This window comes from Parastagonospora nodorum (genome assembly GCF_000146915.1).
Source record: "Parastagonospora nodorum SN15 chromosome Unknown scaffold_2, whole genome shotgun sequence".
Taxonomy (NCBI): domain Eukaryota; kingdom Fungi; phylum Ascomycota; class Dothideomycetes; order Pleosporales; family Phaeosphaeriaceae; genus Parastagonospora; species Parastagonospora nodorum.
In genome coordinates, this window is record NW_001884550.1 from 447,026 (window position 1) to 467,197 (window position 20,172).

At 52.6% G+C, this 20,172-nt stretch overlaps 7 protein-coding genes across 7 annotated transcripts; 3 read left to right on the forward strand and 4 right to left on the reverse strand.

Moving 5' to 3' along the window:
- Nucleotides 1-32: 32 nt before the first annotated feature.
- Nucleotides 33-524, forward strand: SNOG_01318 (hypothetical protein; the record flags this gene model as incomplete). Its single annotated transcript, XM_001791910.1, has 2 exons — nucleotides 33-228; nucleotides 352-524. The coding sequence occupies 2 exons, from the start codon at nucleotides 33-35 to the stop codon at nucleotides 522-524; spliced, it is 369 nt and encodes a 122-aa protein (XP_001791962.1).
- A 522-nt stretch (nucleotides 525-1,046) lies between these two features.
- On the forward strand, nucleotides 1,047-4,367 carry SNOG_01320 (hypothetical protein; the record flags this gene model as incomplete). The annotated part of the gene is given in 4 exon segments (XM_001791911.1): nucleotides 1,047-2,299; nucleotides 2,893-2,923; nucleotides 3,034-4,325; nucleotides 4,343-4,367. The coding sequence occupies 4 exon segments, from the start codon at nucleotides 1,047-1,049 to the stop codon at nucleotides 4,365-4,367; spliced, it is 2,601 nt and encodes an 866-aa protein (XP_001791963.1).
- Nucleotides 4,368-6,733: 2,366 nt separating this feature from the next.
- Nucleotides 6,734-7,580, reverse strand: SNOG_01321 (hypothetical protein; the record flags this gene model as incomplete). Its single annotated transcript, XM_001791912.1, has 3 exons — nucleotides 6,734-7,219; nucleotides 7,264-7,404; nucleotides 7,431-7,580. The coding sequence occupies 3 exons, from the start codon at nucleotides 7,578-7,580 to the stop codon at nucleotides 6,734-6,736; spliced, it is 777 nt and encodes a 258-aa protein (XP_001791964.1).
- Nucleotides 7,581-7,859: 279 nt separating this feature from the next.
- SNOG_01322 (hypothetical protein) lies at nucleotides 7,860-8,885 on the reverse strand (the record flags this gene model as incomplete). The annotated part of the gene is made up of 1 exon (XM_001791913.1): nucleotides 7,860-8,885. The coding sequence occupies one exon, from the start codon at nucleotides 8,883-8,885 to the stop codon at nucleotides 7,860-7,862; it is 1,026 nt and encodes a 341-aa protein (XP_001791965.1).
- Nucleotides 8,886-9,004: 119 nt separating this feature from the next.
- Nucleotides 9,005-9,382, reverse strand: SNOG_01323 (hypothetical protein; the record flags this gene model as incomplete). The annotated part of the gene is made up of 1 exon (XM_001791914.1): nucleotides 9,005-9,382. The coding sequence occupies one exon, from the start codon at nucleotides 9,380-9,382 to the stop codon at nucleotides 9,005-9,007; it is 378 nt and encodes a 125-aa protein (XP_001791966.1).
- A 2,157-nt stretch (nucleotides 9,383-11,539) lies between these two features.
- Nucleotides 11,540-13,458, forward strand: SNOG_01324 (hypothetical protein; the record flags this gene model as incomplete). The annotated part of the gene is made up of 7 exons (XM_001791915.1): nucleotides 11,540-11,644; nucleotides 11,730-11,800; nucleotides 11,853-12,213; nucleotides 12,418-12,496; nucleotides 12,682-12,840; nucleotides 13,164-13,240; nucleotides 13,270-13,458. The coding sequence occupies 7 exons, from the start codon at nucleotides 11,540-11,542 to the stop codon at nucleotides 13,456-13,458; spliced, it is 1,041 nt and encodes a 346-aa protein (XP_001791967.1).
- A 1,303-nt stretch (nucleotides 13,459-14,761) lies between these two features.
- SNOG_01326 (hypothetical protein) lies at nucleotides 14,762-19,194 on the reverse strand (the record flags this gene model as incomplete). The annotated part of the gene is made up of 5 exons (XM_001791916.1): nucleotides 14,762-17,783; nucleotides 17,834-18,162; nucleotides 18,213-18,838; nucleotides 18,933-19,081; nucleotides 19,156-19,194. 5 exons carry the CDS (start codon nucleotides 19,192-19,194, stop codon nucleotides 17,070-17,072), a joined length of 1,857 nt encoding a protein of 618 aa, XP_001791968.1. The 3' UTR covers nucleotides 14,762-17,069.
- Nucleotides 19,195-20,172: the final 978 nt, after the last annotated feature.

Below are 20,172 nucleotides of genomic sequence, written 5' to 3' on the forward strand. Positions count from 1 at the left end.
CATCCAAATACTATACCGTGCCCAAGACTATGATGGAATACGAACGTAGCTTTGAGGCGGTTCGCCGCAACTCGCGTCCCCCAGCTCCTGGGCAGCAGCCCTGTGATCAAGATGGGCCAACGCCCGACATGGAAGCTGATGAGTTTCTGCGCCGGGCCTCGGATGCGAAGACGTCACAGTGTGCACTATCAGTTCCAACACCGTCACGACGAAGAGACTTTGGCCGGGGTAGAACACCCGGAGAGCTAACCTAGAAGATAAATTGAAGTGGATTCAGCGCGTGGTATCCGAAACCGAATCAAGAGGTACATGATGTTTGATCTAACAGTGTATCGCTAACAGGGATACCAGGGAGCGAGGAGACGATGGTTGATGTGCAAACAAACGCAGCCCACGTAGAAGATCAACGAGACCAGGTGCAAGCTTCACAGCTAGATGCAGAAGCAGCACACATCGATGCCGAGGCTGCTGCAATGCTGGCGAGGGCAGCAAAGCTGAGGCGGCCGCTTTACGTGCCGGAATAGATTCCCGCCGGCTTGCTCACATGTTGCGCGACTAGTCCATGGATTGATGCTAGCTTCGATAACTCGGCAGTCACGATCGTTCTGACACTCACCTACCAGTGCACCGCAGCCATCAGCATGGCGCAAGAAGTCAGCATTTACCAACTCCTGGGTGCTTGCACCGCATTGGACATACAATTTTCGTCTGACAATGATGATAATGTCGAAGACTCCGACGACACCCCAACACAAGCTCGAGCTTGCGCGCCAAAGTGAGGCTGAGCTAGAGGATCCACATAGCACATGGAACCGACTTGAAACTGCTATCGAAAGACGTGTAGCTTTTGTAGAAGACGCAGTGAAAGCGATCGAGATCGCGAAAACTGTTGGCCAGAATGCGGCCGAAAGTACGTGACAGGGACGCGCGCGTGTGTGTGTGTGTGTGTGTGTGTGGCAATTCTGACTCGAGTGCTAGATGCTCGTGACGATCAAGGTTACGAGGCCTGGAGTGCTCTACTAGCAGCTGATCCGATACAAAAGCGAATGCAAATCCTCTCGAGCGAGGTGAAACAGAAAGGGCATGTTATCGGGGGAATTTCCGCGGCCTTAGAGCATGTCCGGGAACAGCACACCGATTGCGACACCAAAATCAAGCAGCTCGAGGGCGAACTCTCCCAGTGGAAGAAAGACCACACACACTGCTCTACCCAGGGCGCAACGATTGCCGATCTCGAGGGCGAACTCTCCCAGTGGAAGAAAGACCACACACACTGCTCTACTCAGAGCACAACGATTGCCCGTCTCGAGGACGAATACCAGCGCGTCCGGGAACAGCACCGCAACTGCTCTACCCAGGGCGCAACGATTGCCCGTCTCGAGGGCGAATACCAGCGCTTCCGGGAACAGCACCGCAACTGCTCTACTCAGAGCACAACGATTGCCCGTCTCGAGGGCGAATACCAGCGCTTCCGGGAACAGCACCGCAACTGCTCTACTCAGAGCACAACGATTGCCCGTCTCGAGGGCGAATACCAGCGCTTCCGGGAACAGCACCGCAACTGCTCTACTCAGAGCGCAACTACCACCAGCCTTCAGCAAAAACTGCGAGACTTGGGGCCATCGAATCGCGAATGCTCGAATCAGAGTGATACTGCCACTAAGCTGATAGGCCAAGCCCATGGCCGGCAAATCAATGGCAAACGCACCGAGGAAACAGTGTCGATAAGACGAAGAACAGATGCCACCCCTCAATTGATGGGCGAGGTGGACGTGCACAGAGCTACCACTGTGCCTGATACAACCATGGCGAGCGTGTCTCGCATCGAAGCCAGTCTCAAGAGTGTCTACATGCTCGCGAGTCTCTGCCTAGCCAAAGGCGCCGAGCGCACTGACAACCCTGTATCCGCCAAGTATAAAGCTTTGGAAGAGCTTGTATTGAAATGGGGGACTTCCGACATCCGTGGTGACTACACCGATGCAACTCGATCGGCGTCTTTTGTCGACCTATACCGGGATCTAGCTGTCGGTTTCGAGAAGCTGGCAATGTCTCATATGACACAGGCACGAGATCTGCAGAATATGGCGTCAAAAGTGGTGCAATTGCGCGCCGATGTGTTTGATCTGAAGGCAGATCGCGATGAGTGGAAGAGGCACTGCCTCGCGGTTCTTACCAAGGCTGAAAGTGAACAAAAAGCCGCACACGGGAGAGAGTCGGCACTCAAAGAGCAGCTGAAGGGGATGGCCGAGTTTATCGGCGAGCTTCAGCGTCTTCTGGGAGACGACGACAATCAAAAATTGTTAAACTAGATACAAAAAACATTCATTAATGTCAAATTCGTGAGGTGCGGTGTTCCAAGCCGAATAGCACGTGAGAGGCGGCCAGAATGGTCGCTCCTTCCTTCCAATGAATCCAACGTTCTCTCACCTCACATTTGGCCACCAAGATGCCACCGAAGAAAGGACCTTCGCCACCTAACAGTGAGGAGTAAGTTGTCTCTATGTCTGATACCCTCATTGATACTCACTGCAAACAGGACCTCCCCTCCGCGAAATCTGCGCAGCGGTCGACAAATGCGCGCCCCTATACAGCCTGCATCTGCCACACAGGCGAAACCAGGTACTCGAAGTACCGCCCAGGCATCGAAAACTGCCGTTGCACCGGCGAAGGTCGATAGCTCTAGTAGAGCGATATCATCGAACAAGAGAAAATCACGGAATCTCCCATATTTCGTGACAAACAACGAGAATACTGTCATGAGTGACGCTTATACGGAAAACATGACGCCGTTCACGAACGCAGGGCCGCTACCACAGCACAAGATTGAGCTGTTACATAGGTCAAAGACAAGACGATCAGCGAGAGGGCCCCCAATGGCTACATCTGTTACAGGTACAATGGAAAGGCCCGAAAGGGCGTCGAGGTAAGCCGTAGCAAACTGTCACCTTTGATGCCCTCTTGTTGACATCCACCAGTCACGCCGCGATAGGTCTAGATACCCAAGACCTCTTAGGCGAAAACCTATCTTCGCAGAACACTGTACTGCAAGAGCTTGCCAAAATCGGCGACACTGAAGATCACCCACATGAGATCTCGTCACGGGCGTCTTCGTCAACCGACGGCAGCGAAGTCGACGACAGCGCCGGCGAGAAAGGGAGCACCGCTCCTGCCCTCGCAAAGCTCACTGAGGGTGACAACGGAGATGGCCAAGTTGCGGATGAGAGGCCTGGTGATGGCAAATTTGTTCCTCAGTCGGCCACGACGTCGGACGACAGCCTTTACAGGCCACCGTCACCCCAGATAAAGGCATTCGCCGGAAATGGTGCCAATGGTGTCGCAAGCTCCAGAGGCAATAGTCTCGCACAGTCAGTCCGACACACACATACCAGAGGTCTCGAAGCAAGCAGCTCTGTATCGGATCCAACACACGACGACGGGCCTGACCATACGGCCGATAGCGGCGTTTTTGACCATACTTCAGACATACTAGTCGAGACGCAGGACGAATATCCGCAGCGCAAGTCCTCGTACAATTACCCCGAGCATGCACCTGATGGGCTCACGGTCTTAGCCGCACTCGCATACCAGCACGCAAAGGTCCACGGATGGATCCCGAACGATATGGACGACGCATCCTGGCGGGCTACGGCCGTTCCTTTGCTCTGTAGCATGGATAGTCAGGTACTCAATCGATTGGTGCATGGGCGCCGCCTGGAGCCATCCATATCCGATCGACAACAATCGAAATGGGCCACGAATGGCGGAACAGAAGCACCTGTGATCTATGCCAGGGCATTTTGCGACGGGCGAACTGGACGACCGATCACTGCCGGTGAGCTACGACTTGTCATTGCCCGACTGCGTATCTACACGACACTGGAGCCCACGGATGATGAGGTTGACCTCATCACGGGTGTTGAGGAGCAAGCTCCGCGTAATGAACCAAAGGATCGACATATCCGGTCCGGCCGGAGACATTTCTTTGGAGAGCAGCGTCTAACCGCCGATTTGCATGTTCGAGCATCCAAGATTCTCAGCTTCTGCCAAAGGTGCGAGGAGCGAATGCAGCACATGGAGGACTCCGAAGATTTCCGTATGCTCTTTTACATCGGCTACACATTGGTATTTACCGCACGAATGGAGCAACACCGCTCCGCTTCCGGTAACACAAGCTGGTTCATGAACTTGTTCCTGGCAACGTGCAAGGCGGTCCTCATTTCAAAGAAGGAAAACTGGTCGTTCCAAGACACCGCACTATGCTTCTGTGTCGATGAAACAGAAGTCTTCGTTGGGGAAATCTTGATGACACTCCTCTCTGGGGCATGGTATGCCGAAGGCACAGGCTTTGGGATCCATCCTCCTGGTAAAAGCGTGTCGAGCTCACTTCTAAACGAGCGCACGAACGAACAAGCGCGAGAATTATGGAAGCGCTGCCGGGAATTCCGCAAAAGGCGCACGCCCTACCAAGTGAACATCAACGAGGAATTCAGACGAGTTACCGAATATCCTACTCGTCGATGGCAACAGCTAAGTGCTAGCGCCGAAGATGTGTCCGCGGCGCAGGTCGAGACGCGCGATATACTGCGTCGTGTCGTAGTGGAGAAGCATGCCCGATGCGACGAAATGCTAGATCGGCTAGCGACAATTGACGAAATCGCCGATCAATACCAGCAGTACTATGCAGACCAAGACCGCTTAGTTCGTTTCCGTCGGATTAACGACGAGTTCAGAGAGAGAATCGCACAGCTGCGGCCAGAACCCCATTTCTCTGAGATGGAGAGGCAAGAGAGCGAGCTTCCGCCATGCACAGAACGTGGCACCACCATTGGCATGGAGAGCGTATTGCCGTACGACACGTCGTATCTCGGCGAAGACCACCCAATTCCGAGCACGGAGCTTGGGACAGAGGCCCCAGGGCCGAGCAATTACAATATAGGAGCCCATCCTGGGCGATAATACATGTCATGGAGCCGTGATTTCGTTGTCTTTCGTCTGATCAGCTTTTGTCTGCTTGTGTCCAAAGTGATGTCATTGCAACACTGCCGCGCATTGACGCTTGAACGCGGCACCAGTGAATCCCATGACAACTACGCGGTAGTCTAGAAAAGGAAGAGATGGCTCTCGGGTGTTTCAACGAAAGTTTGCCATGCGAAACAACAGCATAACATCCACAACAAGACAGCTCTTTCCAGTCACGAACAAGGGAGAGTCTATCATCTGTTATCATTGCTCGCTTAAGATTGAACCTCTAAGCTATCGTACACCACTGTCGGTCTGCAGAATGGTCGCTAGCACATTTTACTGTGGAGAAGCGTTGTGCGCGTCGACGAGTGGCAAATAGTTGAGCAAGCGCATACGCCCTTGACAAAGATAATAAAACTAGTTTACAGGACGAACCGTATCTACACATCCCTATAACCAACAGAGAACGATACACTGAGTACATCTGTATAACATGCACGCTCTTGAGAGGCACGCTGTGGAGCCGCATGACTTAATAGGTCCTGTCCAGGTCGCAATGGGCGCCCATTCCTTTTGTTTAACCCCCACACGCCAAAAGCATCGATTCCCCGACGAGAATGCACCTTAGCGACGCATACTACACTTTGAATCCATAGGTGCCTCGTTCAAACATCATCCTAGATGAGGACACTCCCGCGCTTCCGCAGAGTAGGTACGCCAGGAGCCGTTATCACATGTCGCGCTAACCGGTCAATCACCAGGTCAAATACCCAAGCCCATCAAGCAGCTCGCAGCATCACACGCCCTCTAGTGTTATCAAGGGTAGAGTATCGTCGAGTTAGACCCCATGCAGGACAGTGGCCGCTCTTGGCTACCAGGGCAACGTTCGAGGCAGAGAAGCGAAAAGACTACAACGACGAGGTGCTGCCAGGGCTTTGATGCGATACCTGCGACTGCTCCACGGCTGGATTGTCGAGACGATTAGGAGCACAGACGTCGAGGCGAATTGTATCAACCCTCAGCACACGGCTCTCAGGGTCAACAGCAAGGCGCTGTAACGAGCCTCTGGATTCTTATGCACCATGGATCATCTCAGTGCAGTGGGATCGTCGAAAGCAAGATACCCATGTATGCTGATATCCGAGAATACGGCAGGACTGCGCTGCATATGGTCGCCCATCAGTCTCCCGGACTGAAAACGGAAGCCAAATCTAGTAAGTCAGAGTGCTGGTGGCGGAAGAAGCTGCTAGTCGTCTTTGGTTAGAATTCAAGATACACACCGCCCAATAGCCTTTGTTATCCCCATACCAAGTGTAATACATTCGCAATACAGCCTGTAGTTCTTAATGTTGTGGCCTGAAAGGTACAAGTAGGAAGAAATCTAAGTTGCACTTTCTCTATAGAGAGCGCAAGTTAGGTAAGCTATTAGCCGTTCGCGGCAGCAGTCTCCGATTTTGGCGGGGAAAGACATGATTTTCATTGGATATGAGCTGCAACAGGTGTCAGGCAGGGCACTTAAGGCAGAATCAGGCACATCTTGACGCAAGTTCTTTTAGCTAAAATGCCCTGTGGCGCTATGTAACTATCTGTTGTAATATTAAAACGCGCGGTCACTTGACCACTAACCAATGCTCCTCTACTGTCAGGGTCCAACGACCTCCCCAGTCGTGCACTCCATCTATGCGCTCAACCAAGCTAGCCATTCGTGGCAGGTTGCTGGAAACTCTTAGCTGTAGTGGTGTACTACACGGGAATCGGTGTGCGCCTCATTCTATCGCAAGGATAACGCTGCCTGTTTGTGAAGTCGCTTGTCTTGTCGTTGCATTGCCTCGTCGATGCCGAAGTCATATGCCTGTCCGGTATGACTGTCTCGAGCGAGGCACTTTGGATGCTCGATCGCTTTCTGTTCCAGAGAATTCTCGTGGAAGCAGACTCGATTCCCTTTGGCGTCGGGCATTGCCTCGCCAATGCTGTATGCTTGTCCAGTGTGGGTGGCGGGTCTTCCATGACCCTCTGTCCGTCGCAGTGATGAGCTGCGCACCATCAGGCTTTTGCCCCATTGATTCTGCCGCAAGTACGACGCTGTCTGTTTGATAAAGTCGCCTGTCTTGTGGAAGCAGACTCGATTTCCTTTGGCGTCGAGCACTGCTTCGCCAATGCTGAAGTCATATGCTTGTCCAGTATGACTGTCTCGAGCGGGGCACTTGAGTTGCTCGATCGCTTTCTCAACCGGCGCGTTTTGTTGACGCGTATCGTTCTACAGAGAGTAGCCGGCCTCGCGAAGCTCTTTGGTGAGGATACCAACAGTAGCAAGCCGCCGTATTTCAGTTGCCGTTTGACTGAATCTACAAGTAGAGTCTTTGCGGCCTTGTCGCCTGCTGTGTGGTTGTGCGGTACCAGAAAGTCCAGTGCGCTTTGGCAGGCATTGGTCGGAGCAAGCTCCTGGTGACAGTGTTCCACTGACAGACAGCGCCTAGGCAGGTAGAGATGTGCTCGACGAGAAGCAGAGAGCCATCGCTTCTCAGGAATCCTCTTGTAGGGAAAAGCGCGTTGTCATTGAGTTTCGATAGATTGGGCTTAAACAGTAACAAATATTCGTCAGGTGCTTGCGTGAGCATCGCGTGGCAGTGGCGGAAGTCGAAGCAAACACCCATACGACTCAGTCATTCTACGGTTGATCCCGTGAAAGTGTATGTCAAAGCAATGCGGGAGGATGTGAGACATTCCCTTGGCAGTCTCCAGCTGCCTGACTTGCTTGAACTTTGTAGCGGCCTATTAAGCCATGAGTAAAACGCCCTTGTTGGGCAAGTTGCGGTCAGTTTGGCCATGAAGACAGAGAAGATTTGACTGAAACCGGAGAACGTCTCGGTCTATTTGCGAGGTTGGTCACACTCGGTTCATAGAAGGATCCTGGAGAAAACTTGTACGCGCACGCGACCGTCATCGCTATCAGTGAGGCCGTGGAGAAGGGGATGAATAGCTCCTATGGGCTCGGTATGTCCGTGTAGAGGAGCGGCGTTGGTCGCGCCATGGGGAGAGGGGGGATAGCTCCTATAGGCTCGGTATGTCCGTGTAGAGGAGCGGCGTTGGTCGCGCCATGGAGAGAGAGAGATGGCCCCTGTGGCTTCGTTTTGTCTGTTGTAATGCCTTAATGAGTAAGGTCTTATCGATCTTTCCATCTTTCCATCTACGTTGATGGATCCACATGTTGTGAGAGCGAGCCTCCTATGGGCTCGGTATGTCCATGTAGAGGAGCGGCGTTGGTCGCGCCATGGAGAGAGAGAGATGGCCCCTGTGGCTTCGTTTTGTCTGTTGTAATGCCTTGATGAGTAAGGTCTTATCGATCTTTCCATCTTTCCATCTACGTTGATGGATCCACATGTTGTGAGAGCGAGCCTCACCGCATCGATGCACGGCAGGTCGTCCAAAGGAGCGGCGTCTGTTACGCCATGGAGAAGAACAGACATTGGTGGCAGGGGATGAGTCCCCAAGCTGGCCTTGAAAACCAGCAGCAGCATCTGTTGTAATGCCTTGATGAGTAAGGTCTTATCTATCTTTCCATCTACGTTGATGGATCCACATGTTGTGAGAGCAAGCCTCACCGCGTCGATGCACGGTAGGTCGTCCAAAGGAGCGTGTGGCACAAGGGACTTCACCGCATCAGTCAAGCGGGTTGCGAGCTCACTCTCAGCGCAGTATAGGTTCCTGTCCTCTCTCCCCGGCACGTCGCGTGGAAGCACCGTGTGGTGGTAGAGCTGCTCTCTGCTCATGAGAGGCTCCCAGATGGGACTTGCGCGCGCAACGTTGACGTTACTTGCAGGAGATGGGTCCTGGCTACGGCAGGGGCACGGCGAGGACTGGGCGGAGAGTGACAGCGAGGGGATTGCAAGGAGTGTGGGTGACCTTGGCATCAGGTAACACATGGCCAGCCTTGGGGACAGCCGTGCCGTCGTGGCCGTCCGACTTCGCTCTCATCTCTCATCTCGGACCCTCCAGTCATCGAATGATGTGTGGACTCCGTGCCATAGCACCAGACTCATCTCTAGTATTCGACTGGAATGCCCCGCTTTTCGTCTTGAGAGAAGCTCTCTGATCCTTGCTCTTGTCGGACGACTTGATGGTTCGACCGTGGAACAAGGCATACGATATTGGGATCCATGGCGGCGTAGTACGCCTTCGCGGAGAGGGACTGCCGCTCGAAAATTGCGCCAGGCTGTGGCAACGTGCCTTCCCCAAATGTGTTTGTGTTCGCTCCGATTGGCAGTAATGTGGCCACGCAAATTTTCAAAACTGAGTAATTGCCAACCGCGGTATGGTGCAATGGAAAGTGGATTCGAGAAAGTGGCAGCTCCAGAGCTGTCGTCCTTGAGTAGGTCAGAGGTCGGTGGTTCTTCTTTGGTAAGCCCAGTGAGCAGACCATCGTTTGCGGAGGCATCGGCGTAGCAGGGCTTTAAATCTGGCAAAGTTAGCTCGCGTTCGAGTGCAGCTTGGTGGGGTAGCACTTGCCTGGTCGGTGCTTCCGAGCTTGTGTTGAAGGGAGGCGTTGTGAACAACAAAATGCGACTCCGCTAGGCGGAAGAGCGTCTCTCAATGAGGCTGTCGCCGACGTTTGGTGGGGTCGGTACTGGCGCACTTTGCGTGCAGTGAGGTAGAGAGTGGGGTTGAGGCGCGCGAGGGAACAGGAACGACTGAGTGCTCGAAGCTTGCACTTGGTAGCGCCAATGAGAACCGGCCCGCAAAGAATTCAGAGAATTTGTAGATGATATGGCAGAACTAAGGAGTGGTTTCTGGTGTTGCGGGTGTGGAGCTGGTTGTGTTGTTGGCCACTTGTTGTGGTGAGGCTGGGCGAGGCGCCCGAAACTCTAGGCACCGCCAAGCCCACGTCACGTGGCCTGCGGCAGACTCGCGCCACCTTCACCTGCAGACTCCTATCGGGTCGGTCTTCACGTAGGAATGTTCGGTGGCGACTGTCGAACGCCTACAGAATCTCACTTTCCTGGTGACGAAGCATGTTGACGGTGAGAGCACACAATGCCAGCTTCGCCTTCTCATTGGCCGTATATGCATCTCCCACCACTGACCCTATGGTATCCGCTGCTGAGTATACATGCTACTTGACTATATCTGAGAGGGCTCGATAGGACCCGTCGAATCGATTTGTTGTTTATCGTGTGTCACTCGGGTGCGCTGTTAACAGTTAGCAGCATCCTCCAATGGACGGGCAAGCTGAGACTAGTGCAGATGACTATATCTATGCAAACATCAGACAAGACGCCAGGGCAACGTGATCCTTGTCGTGCAAAGTCCTCGATGGCCCTCATCGAATGCGCTGCCACTTTTGCGGTCCGGGAGATGTGCTCTGGGTGATTGACTTGGGTCATGGGGAACTCTTTCACCCAAAATTGCCCACTACGAAGAGCACCCCATTTCCGAAAGTTTGATTAACGCAATATATATGACATCTACCACAAAAGGTTCGATATTGCTTATCGAGCACTTGTGATTATGTGTAGAGCAGAACGATGACATGTATGGCCTCTGGATCCTGTGGAGGGCTTCTCACTGTAAGCGTGGCATCATTTGCGTGTCTGCTGTGCTACATGTAAGCCCGCACTTTTGCATATTCTACACCTGGAATTAATACAATCTTTGTAAAGTGTTCGGCGTTCCGTATCGAGCGTTTCGAGAAAAGAAAAAGTATCGTCGCTTTCGTGGCACCGTGGTGCGGGCGCGGTGTCAAGGAGGCCCATACCAGAGACGCGCACGAACCGCGGCACGCAACCGTATACGTGCGCCGAGATCACAGCGACCAAGCACACAACCCAATATGGGAGACAAACTTGGATCAAAGTGTTCGATGGGGCCTATCGAGCACTCCTGCAGAGTTTCACGTGTTGTGATGTTATTGCATGCGTGTATAGACTACATGATGGCCACCGCGAGGACTGCTAGCTAAAACGCGCTTGCTGACTTGCGAAATACTCCCCTGAGCACGCCCATGGACCCACACGTCGCCAACAACGAAGTGGCCGGTTTATTTTCTTCGCACGGTATTCGATTGGCCTCGCCGAACCACTTCCGGTGTGATTCATGGCGTCCGTAAGAGTCACACTTGGCTGGCAGGCGATGCGGTGTCTGTGGGCCGACTTTGCACTACCAACGCAATACACGCAGCGCAATTGTACCAGCCGCGCTACTTCAGTCCAGTCTCAAATAGTAATGTACCGCTCGGAGCGATCGATGCATCCTATCGAACAGTTCTGTAACTAATGACACGACCCGGTCTCACATGGAGCTGTTAGTAAGCGTGGTACCCTAGAGCGGCTCGTTGGGTGTGTCACGTGCACCAAAGTCGTAGCGCATCTCGAGTTGGGTCGTGTTTGGTGCCCAGGTCACCACAGCAGAGACCCAGACACACTCGGAATACTCCCAAGCCATTCGATATATACCGTCGAGCGTTTCTAGACAGTCTGGTATGGGTGGCTAGTGAGACTGTTGCCACCGCGTAGCATTTGCAGCGGATAGCCAGTTTGTATGCTGCGGGTCGCTCCGATAGCGTTGCTATCACGATGCCATTATGGGGTGGGAAGTCTACATGAACTTGATATGTCCAAAATGCTCGGCGGATGCCATCGATAAATTCGGCGTACTTTGCAAAACGGATCGTATCGATGGTAGCAAGGTATAGTCCTTGGAGGGTAGGACGGTCCCTCTAGCAGCAGTTTCCGCTGTAGATGCACCTATGTCACCACTACATGCACGTGCAGCACTTGGGGAGGACAAACAGATTTCATAAGACGTTCGACGGCGCCTATCGACCCCAGATATCGCTGTGCGGGTCCGTCGACAATAGTTTGGTCATGATAGAAGGGCGACACTTGTCCATCCAGCTACGGCATCGGGGCAGGTAACCGCTATCTCCGCGCGCTTCCATATCTCCAAGCTACCCCGCACTCCCGCAGTCTCCGCTACTATCCTGGTTGGCTTGGCGCTTGGCACCCCACAACCAGAAAGCACTCCCGTTCCATCTGCAACGCTGTAGATAGAATTTTCATCTATCAATACCTGGAGGACCTAGACCGCAACCCGTACAACGCCGGCATCACCGCCGGTCTGCTCTGGGCCCAGCCCACGCTGTGCCAACAGCCCTTCGATATCCGGAAGCCTGTTGGGGCGTTAACGCCAGTCTTGCCTTCGCTCACTCGGTGCTGTTCCAACAGCAAAACTCACAGGATCCTCGCCTTAACACATGTGAGTGCACACTGGACATTCCGAAGCTCGTAGGCTGCGCGTTTCAACTACAGCGGATCGACGGTCTGACCCTCGCGGTATTGGTATCAACGCTAATCTGCTCTCTGTCCACAGCAGCATGACTCCAATGCTCTTCTTATACAGCAACGGCAATAGTGCGAGTCCGAATGACGTACCACAAAGCTAGAATAAGAACTAGCACAGTGTCAGAAGCGCGAAGGGCCCATGGAGGCAGTCTTCCACAAGTTCAAGGAGAGGGAGAGGGAACTTATGCTTGAAGACGGTCGAAGTCCGACGCTGAAGCTATTGCAAGAAAAGCAAAGACGATTAACTACAGAGCCAAACAGTTTAAGCGGAAGAGGACTAACACAGCTTAAAAGGCCAGAAACCTGGAAGACACGCTACTGAGGCTCGAATGGTTAATTACGTTGCCGTGTAGCAACAATTGAGCCAGCACGGAGACTACAGAGGGCCAAAGTCACACCATCCTCGTGCATGCTGCTAGCAATACCTATCCTTTCAGCTACGGTAACGTCTCACTCCTGCACGACTTATTACTCCTCGCCTCAACGAACGCGAATAACCGCTGGATATCCCTAGACCCGCTGCGCTGTCAACCCACGACAGGTCAGCAATATAGTAGGACGACGATGCCTTTCGTTTTTACTTTCTCATAATTTGACGTCCTTGCGTCGCCAGGTTATCGTAAGCGGACTTTTAGACAAGCTTTTTGCGCCGTGCAAACGTGCTTCAGGGCTTTGATCTGCTATCGCGCATCGCTTGTCGTGTTCATGTGGGCGCCCACTTTGCTCGCACAGGATTTAGTAAACACTTGGGAGATACGCAGTGGACTATCGCTTTCTAGATATTCTTTTGGAGAGAGGCGAAGACAGCTGCGCTCTACCAACACATAACTCCCCGCGACCTGAACCAAACTCGACACAATACAGGCATCAACACCGGCTTGCCTACTGCCCGCCACTCGCCATACCAACAGCCAGACTACACGATTCTCGCCTCGACACATGTGAGCGACACTCGATGAGCTCAAGCCAGCTATGCGCATTGACTTGTCGACTTGGTGGATGGGAAGAGAAGGTCTGGAAACCTGGACACAAGGCTATGCAGAAGGCCGGCGCAATGTTTGAACGGAGAGCAGTCAACTTGACTTCAAGAGGGAAGCTACATGGGGTTGCGGTGGATCGGGAGAAGGTCGCGAAGCAGGCTACCGATAATGCCACATGACTGACCTTGTAGTAGAACATTGCAAGACCGCGAACGAGTAAGGAAGAGGATATAAGGAGGCTAATGCGATGGTGTCGACAAACAAAGGGCACTCGTGGTTGGCTTGCACTGAAACCGCCCTTGACAGCACCGGACCAGCACTCATGCAGTTTCGAGACTACACAGTCTTCAGCAGTGCGCTAATCTACCTCTTAGGTGGTCACTACCCCAAGCTTCCGCGTTTCATCGCGAGAAGCTAGAAAGAGTCTCTCGGGGAATCCGACGTGTATGCAGTCCGTATACCGTAGTCCATCGAATCTACTCCGCTTTGAGGCTTTGAGGCATAGCTAGCACCCACTTCAACAATCGCAACACATTTACAGTATCGTCGAGGACTGACGGGCATCGGATGCTTGATAGGTCTGGCCCGGCAGGCCCTTTTCAGGATGGCGATGCACTAAACCAACGAGGACTCATTTACTACTTTCTACAGTTTTTTTTTGGCTTCCTGAGCTCTCATCGTATTCGTCCTCGTTTCTGTCGCTTCGTTAAAGCCGCGTCTTTGTTTACAATACACATATCCTGGGTAGGCTGCCGAGCAAGAATGGGTTCCTTTGACTAATCACACCAGCTGTCCAGAAGACGACAAAGATGTAGCCACTATAGTCTAGACATTTGGAATAATCCGGCACTTCTTCAGCGGCACCAGAAGTGCATGCTGGCTTTGTTAATTTGGAGATGTCGGCGTCTACATTTAGCGAGCTATGCTATCAAAGAGCTATCCTGTTTCTATCATTCTAGTTCGTTGCTACCTCGCATCCATGAGATTATCAGAGTTTCATAGGACCTTCGAAGAATACAGCGCTGTGTAATGCTCAGACCGTTGAAGCGCGAACTGCCTCCCGTTAATAAGGTAACACATCATTACTGTAGAGAGCGCCTCCAAGTAACTGCCGATCGAGAAATTACGAAGACCTTTCCACCGCGAGTTTCGCTCGGTCTCGAGTATCTCTAATTCCTTGTGCATTTGCGCGCTTCCTTTACGTCTCTGGTCATCTATCTTTTGCCGTAGAATCAAAAACGTTATTCTATACATCTTCGCACTGTTTGAGTCAGCTTTATAAAAAGCTGTACCGTAACACTGCATCTTGTGTTTCTCAACAAGCTTGTATTAGCCACTATATATAAAGAGATCCGTCTATTCATCGCATAGGAAGATCTGGGCCTACTTAGCAGTGGCCCGTGAAGCTTTCCTGTACAATAGCATCTATGAGTGGGACATGCTGGAGTGTGGTAAAATACGACAGAAACAAGCACTAATCTTGGCAGAACGAGCTTTCACTATATAAAGTAGACGTCGTACTATCTGGACCTGATGTCTCATTGCGAGCTGTAAGTATGCTTTACGTAACTATCTCAGTCCAGGTTCCGCAGCCTCGTGAGTCCTCTGCATCACAGCAATTGTTCCTAGTTGGTATTGTCTCCGAACTGTATGACATCAACCTTCTCGTCCAATACTTCTGGGTAGCTCGGGTGATGCGCTGTTCTTTTGCCAACATTGCTAGTATTCATAATCGGTGAAGCGCCTCCTGCTCAGCAGCTAGAACGCCACGCGCTCAACCACAACATTGGAACTCTCGTCTGAGCCCGATGCCATAAAGAGGTCCCGATGAAGGTACATCACAAAAAGCGTTGAAGAAGCCTGGACAGTGTGTAGACTTGTGTGAGATCGAGGCAGATTTCCAGGTCCACTCAGATTTTGCAGCCGAAGAGTAGCTGGCGCTAATGCCAAAGTGAGGCCATTCGTATCCCAAAAGTCTTGCGAACAAGCAATCTGAGTCAGCCCCGCAGGGTAGAGCACCGGCAAACTGCTCGTTCGTCGAATTCCATAGAAGTTCTGACGAAGCGGACTTGGAAGAGTTTGCTTCGCGAAGCTCTTTGTTGGCAGTGTGGCTCTTGGTCTTTTGTTCGGCGAATCGCGTCGTGGCAAGGTCTCGGTCTACAGTAAAGTTTCTATCGCTTGTTGAATGTATATTCTGACCGGAAGTTTTGTCGTCTCCTTGCGGCTTGTAGGACTGGCAAGCTATTTAACGTGCTGCTTCTGATGGCTCTGCTGGTCTTGATTATTCTGCTTAGCAAGAGGGATGTCGTCGAGGCCGGGAGGCTCGGTTTGCAGTCAGTGTTCTCCTACTTGTTATTCGCAAACCCTGACTTCTTCTTATCCACTCGGTTGACAATCTCTCATCGGGCCCACGCTGGCCTCTATAAAGGACGCCGCCAATCTGAACGACATCGTACTGGTGAGTTGCGAGTACGGCTGTACGGTTAGTAATGAGCAAGAGGAGCCCTGTAAGAAGAGGCTTTATGATGACCATATTCGCGCCGACTGTAAGAAGGCCGTGGAGAGAGAAGGGAATGGATCGTATGGTTTTGGTTTGAGCGTGTGAATGAGCGGCGTCGGTCGCGCCAGCTGAGGCATCGTGGAAACGATGATTCGCGCCTGTTGGCATAATGCATACCGCGACAAACTTAGTGTGTAAAAAGATGAGTGTGAAGATGGAGAGATTTTGCTAATCTCTTCCTCAACCATAACCAAGAGAACGGCCATTGGAACAGACTTATCGGCAACGGAGACCACGTTCACGTCAATGCGTGGCGCTCGATGCATAGAAAGCTGGGCACGGCAGACGCAGCGCCAGTGCGGGTGTGGTCGCGTGAAGACCCTCACTTATCTGACGATTAGATTATTGTAACGGTCAATGCGACCAGAGGGCTGGGCGCGGCTTGAAAAGAGCCTCCACGGCAAGGACGGCAAGGAAATCGATAGTGTGATGACTCGGGAGTAGGGTTTGAGCACGAGGCGCGTTGATGTGGTTGCGACATTAGCTACGCGAACACTGTCGCTCGCTGTTCCTCTCATGAGCAGTCTAACCTGAGGGCATCAACTTGACTCATCGAACGTAAATCGGTACCGCGAACTGACACCACCTGCGTAATAGCCGTAGCGTGGTCATGAAGGACTACTGGCCGAATTTTAGCCGGGGCAGCACGCAGTTCTACCCGCCATCGAGCAGGTTGCCCCTGGGTTCTGCCTTAGAGATCCATGTATCGTATGGTATCGCATAGCGACCCAATGCGTGCGATGTGCAAGAAATATTTGACCAGCTCAAATGGCATTATGGGCGTTGACCAAAGTGAACGTGAGCGAGGTATTGTGCCAACTCAACTTCCCCTCCAGACAAGCAGTGCCTTGTTCGTCGCCTTGGGAGTCTGTAGGCACGTGTGCTGCCATCAACTCCATAGACGAGGATTTTTGTGTGGTGTACACTGTGTTGTAAACATCGGCTTGAGGCAGTACGTAATGGATGGTGGTCGGCACGCTCGTCCTACCACTGGAAGCGTCTTGCTTCAAAAAGATCATGCTGAGGCGGTAGACGGAGTTTTGATGTGCTGGCTTATTTGAATGGACCCTGACTGGCGTATGTGCCATCAACGATACCGTCGACCCAATTTCGAGTGCGAAGCTGGGGAAACATGTAGCGAGCCATGGCCCATATAGTCACATAGCTGTAGGCGCCCCTGTGGGAGGCAATTCGAGAAGGTTTTGGCGTCCTTCGAGGACATGTCGGCTCTCATTTAGAGTTCACGAAGAAGCCAAGTGCCAGATGGTTGTTGGTTTTACGGATAGCAGAAGGTAGCGGGTGAAAACCCAAAGCATCCACACCGTTCATGGAGATGATCTTGACGCATGGGCGGTTGAGCCTCGTGCAGTAATCGCAAGCCCGAAAGGCTCCCGGAAACGTCGACTTGTATGCGCCTCTGCCTACGACGTATGACAAGACACAACTCGCCTCCCCAGGCTTGTACCTCGCCCACTGCTTTCTTTTTTCTGTGTCGTTTATGGCATTGTAGAACTCTCTTGCGAGAATTTCGACGAGTTCTGGTTTGACGGCAGATGGATCGCGCCAGGTTACACCAGTCTTGCCTTGTACTGGCACTGTAACCATGGGAATGTATCTTTGTCGAGCTGAAGCCAGGTCAGCGATCGGCGTCAACATGGGATCGCCCATGATGGTCGGCGCTCTCGGAGCCCTGGATCGTGTTTCTCGTCGTGGAAGGGCGGTCTTTGCTTGACCAACAGCAGCGCCAGTATCTTGGCTAGCACGCCGCTCGGGCAAAGGGGTGGTGCGGGGGCTTTGTTGTGTCGACCCCGGCAAAATGCTTTGCGAACTCGCTCTGTGCTCCCGGTCTGGAAGCACCGAAAAGGGCTTCACTATGGTGGCCGGCACGCGATGCTTGGCGGTTGTCGCCGGTGCACCCATCGAAGCCGATCGAGACGGCGGGGACTTGTATCTTGTTGCGGAAAATCGAAATTAAATTCCAGAGTACGAGCGACGGGGTTTCGCCAGGCTGCTGCGCAGGTGGTGTCGATTTCTTGGCAGGGTGCAGCAGGTCCGCTCGAAAGCGAACGAAGGGGCGCCAAGGGGGCATGGGACTTGATTGGGGTCTTCGAGAGAGCTGTCACCGCATCTTTGGAACAGGGCGTCGTAGCCCTCCCTGGGGGGCATGGCGGCCCAGGACGAGCCTGTAGGACCTGATCGCGACCAGATTGGCCAATATCGAGCACACTGCTCCCTGAACCCAATGTAATGTGGGATGAACCACTGCGGCCAAATTGGCCGTTTTCCGACGCCTTCGGTGTGGCCAGCTGCTGTGCAACAAAATCTGCTCAGATGTCAGTCGTTGCTTTGTTGCATCGATGAAATCAGACACACCGCTCGTTTGTGGCACCGCAGATATGCGCTCAGTTGGCCTTTCGTCTCGATGTGACGTGTTCTGTGTGCTCCGAGAACCACCACCATTGTTTGTAGTAGTATCGGAGACGCGTCGGCGTTTAGCACCACGGTCGTCGTCGATGGGCGATGCTGCACGCCGTCTGAAGCTCTTCGTTTCTTGCAATCGCAATGCGGCGACCTTTTCCAGCAGCCCGGCATAGTCCAATGGTGGGTCTACTGTTGGGGTCATATCTGCAACCGGGTGCAAGTAGCTATGCACTTTTTGTTTGTCATCAGCACACGCCTTAGACGCAATGTCGGTCTTCCAGTGCGAGATCTGATCCTGCGCCGTCTTGATTTCGGCTTCAATTTGGCGGCCGGTATTGGCCAGATTCTGTTCGAGTTGAATTCGGTCGGGGTTGAATGGGTCGAGCCTACCCCATTCGAGGCACGCAACCTTGTTGCTTTTTGTTTTTCCTGGGGGCTTGAACGCCATGGCCGTAGGTGATGCGAGGAAAGAATGACAGATGTGTGAGGCTTGAAAAGTTGTGAGGAGAGCACCGGACTGCACCTTCCCCTTGGAGCCGTCAGGCAGGCAAGGCGTCAGAATCTGCGCCAGGTCACCACTGCCACATGGCAAGCACGACCGCAAGTAATGTGGATGACAACAACATCACCGTGGCCAAATTGCACAGCCATGCACATGGTTGCGATCCGTACCCGCTGCATGAGACTAAGGGGAAGGGGGCGATGTAGAGAGCGGCAACGTTGTGTGCCACGACTGGATGCTCGTCGGGGAAGTGGGCAGCTTGGGAGGCCAAAGTGTAGACGCTCAACTCGGTGGAATGCGCGGGCAAGATGTGGCTTTGCTTTGACAGTTGGGCAAATGAGGTGTCGCGACATGTGTCTCTACAGGTACAACAACAAACAGCCACGATCTCACTGATGTTCGGAAGACAAACCCGCATGTTAACTCAGCCATATTTTCCGATATGTCTAGCGCGACTATAGCTTTTATGGGCTGATGACAGATCGTTGCGATGAAGGTGGGGAGGCGCCGAGGTATGAGCCGCAAGTACTGGGCAAATTGAGGAATCAGCTGAATCGATGTATCTTTAAAATGAAGACTTTCGCTCTACTTAGCTAGTGGGTGTGAGTTGGATCACGTCAACATTCCGGTCAACATCAAATAGGTATGATAGAAAGGGGTGACGACTGGCTCCATCAAGACGAGCAGCATGCAGCTCATCCTCTGAGACATGCAGACCTCAACGGGTCCAGTTCTATCTTGGTGTCGTTCTACGAATCAGGCACGAACCTGAATATGGAGTATAGGTGCGATCTAGTGTCACTTACCTGTCGTAAAGATGCTACCAGAGCAAGCTATTTGCGTTCTCTCTCAACTCAGTGTTGGGGCCGAACGGTGGAGGCAGCAGCCCGGAGAGGAGCGCGAACCCATGGCAGTACCTTGGTATGCTTACATCACGACGTACCACCAAACAGATACTGCGGGGGCTTAGGAACACTCTGTGTAGGACGCAGTCTGTTTTACAGGCAACGACAATGTGAAAAAAAATGAATTATCTGGATCCCCGAAGTGGCGTGGAAAGTTCGCTTATTTTAGTGAGGATTCGGCCGTCCTTCTGCGTCCAGCGTGCAGGCGCCAACCGCCGAATTTTCACATCACTCCTTACGCCGTCCCATTCCACACACGAAACTGCTCCATACGCACCGGTCGAGGGTTAGTACAACATACACTCAGTATGCGAAGCCAGCATACGACCCTCTACAAGGCCACTCGTCTGTCCTTCGAGATGAAGAAACACGACCGAGAAGGAGTCATTCCAACACAGTATGAACAACTGATGATTGATGCGAATGTTTTATTTTGGCATGGCTAATATATATACAGATCCACCAACAAAGTATGCGACCGAGATGTCGCTCCTATTCGGTGCTT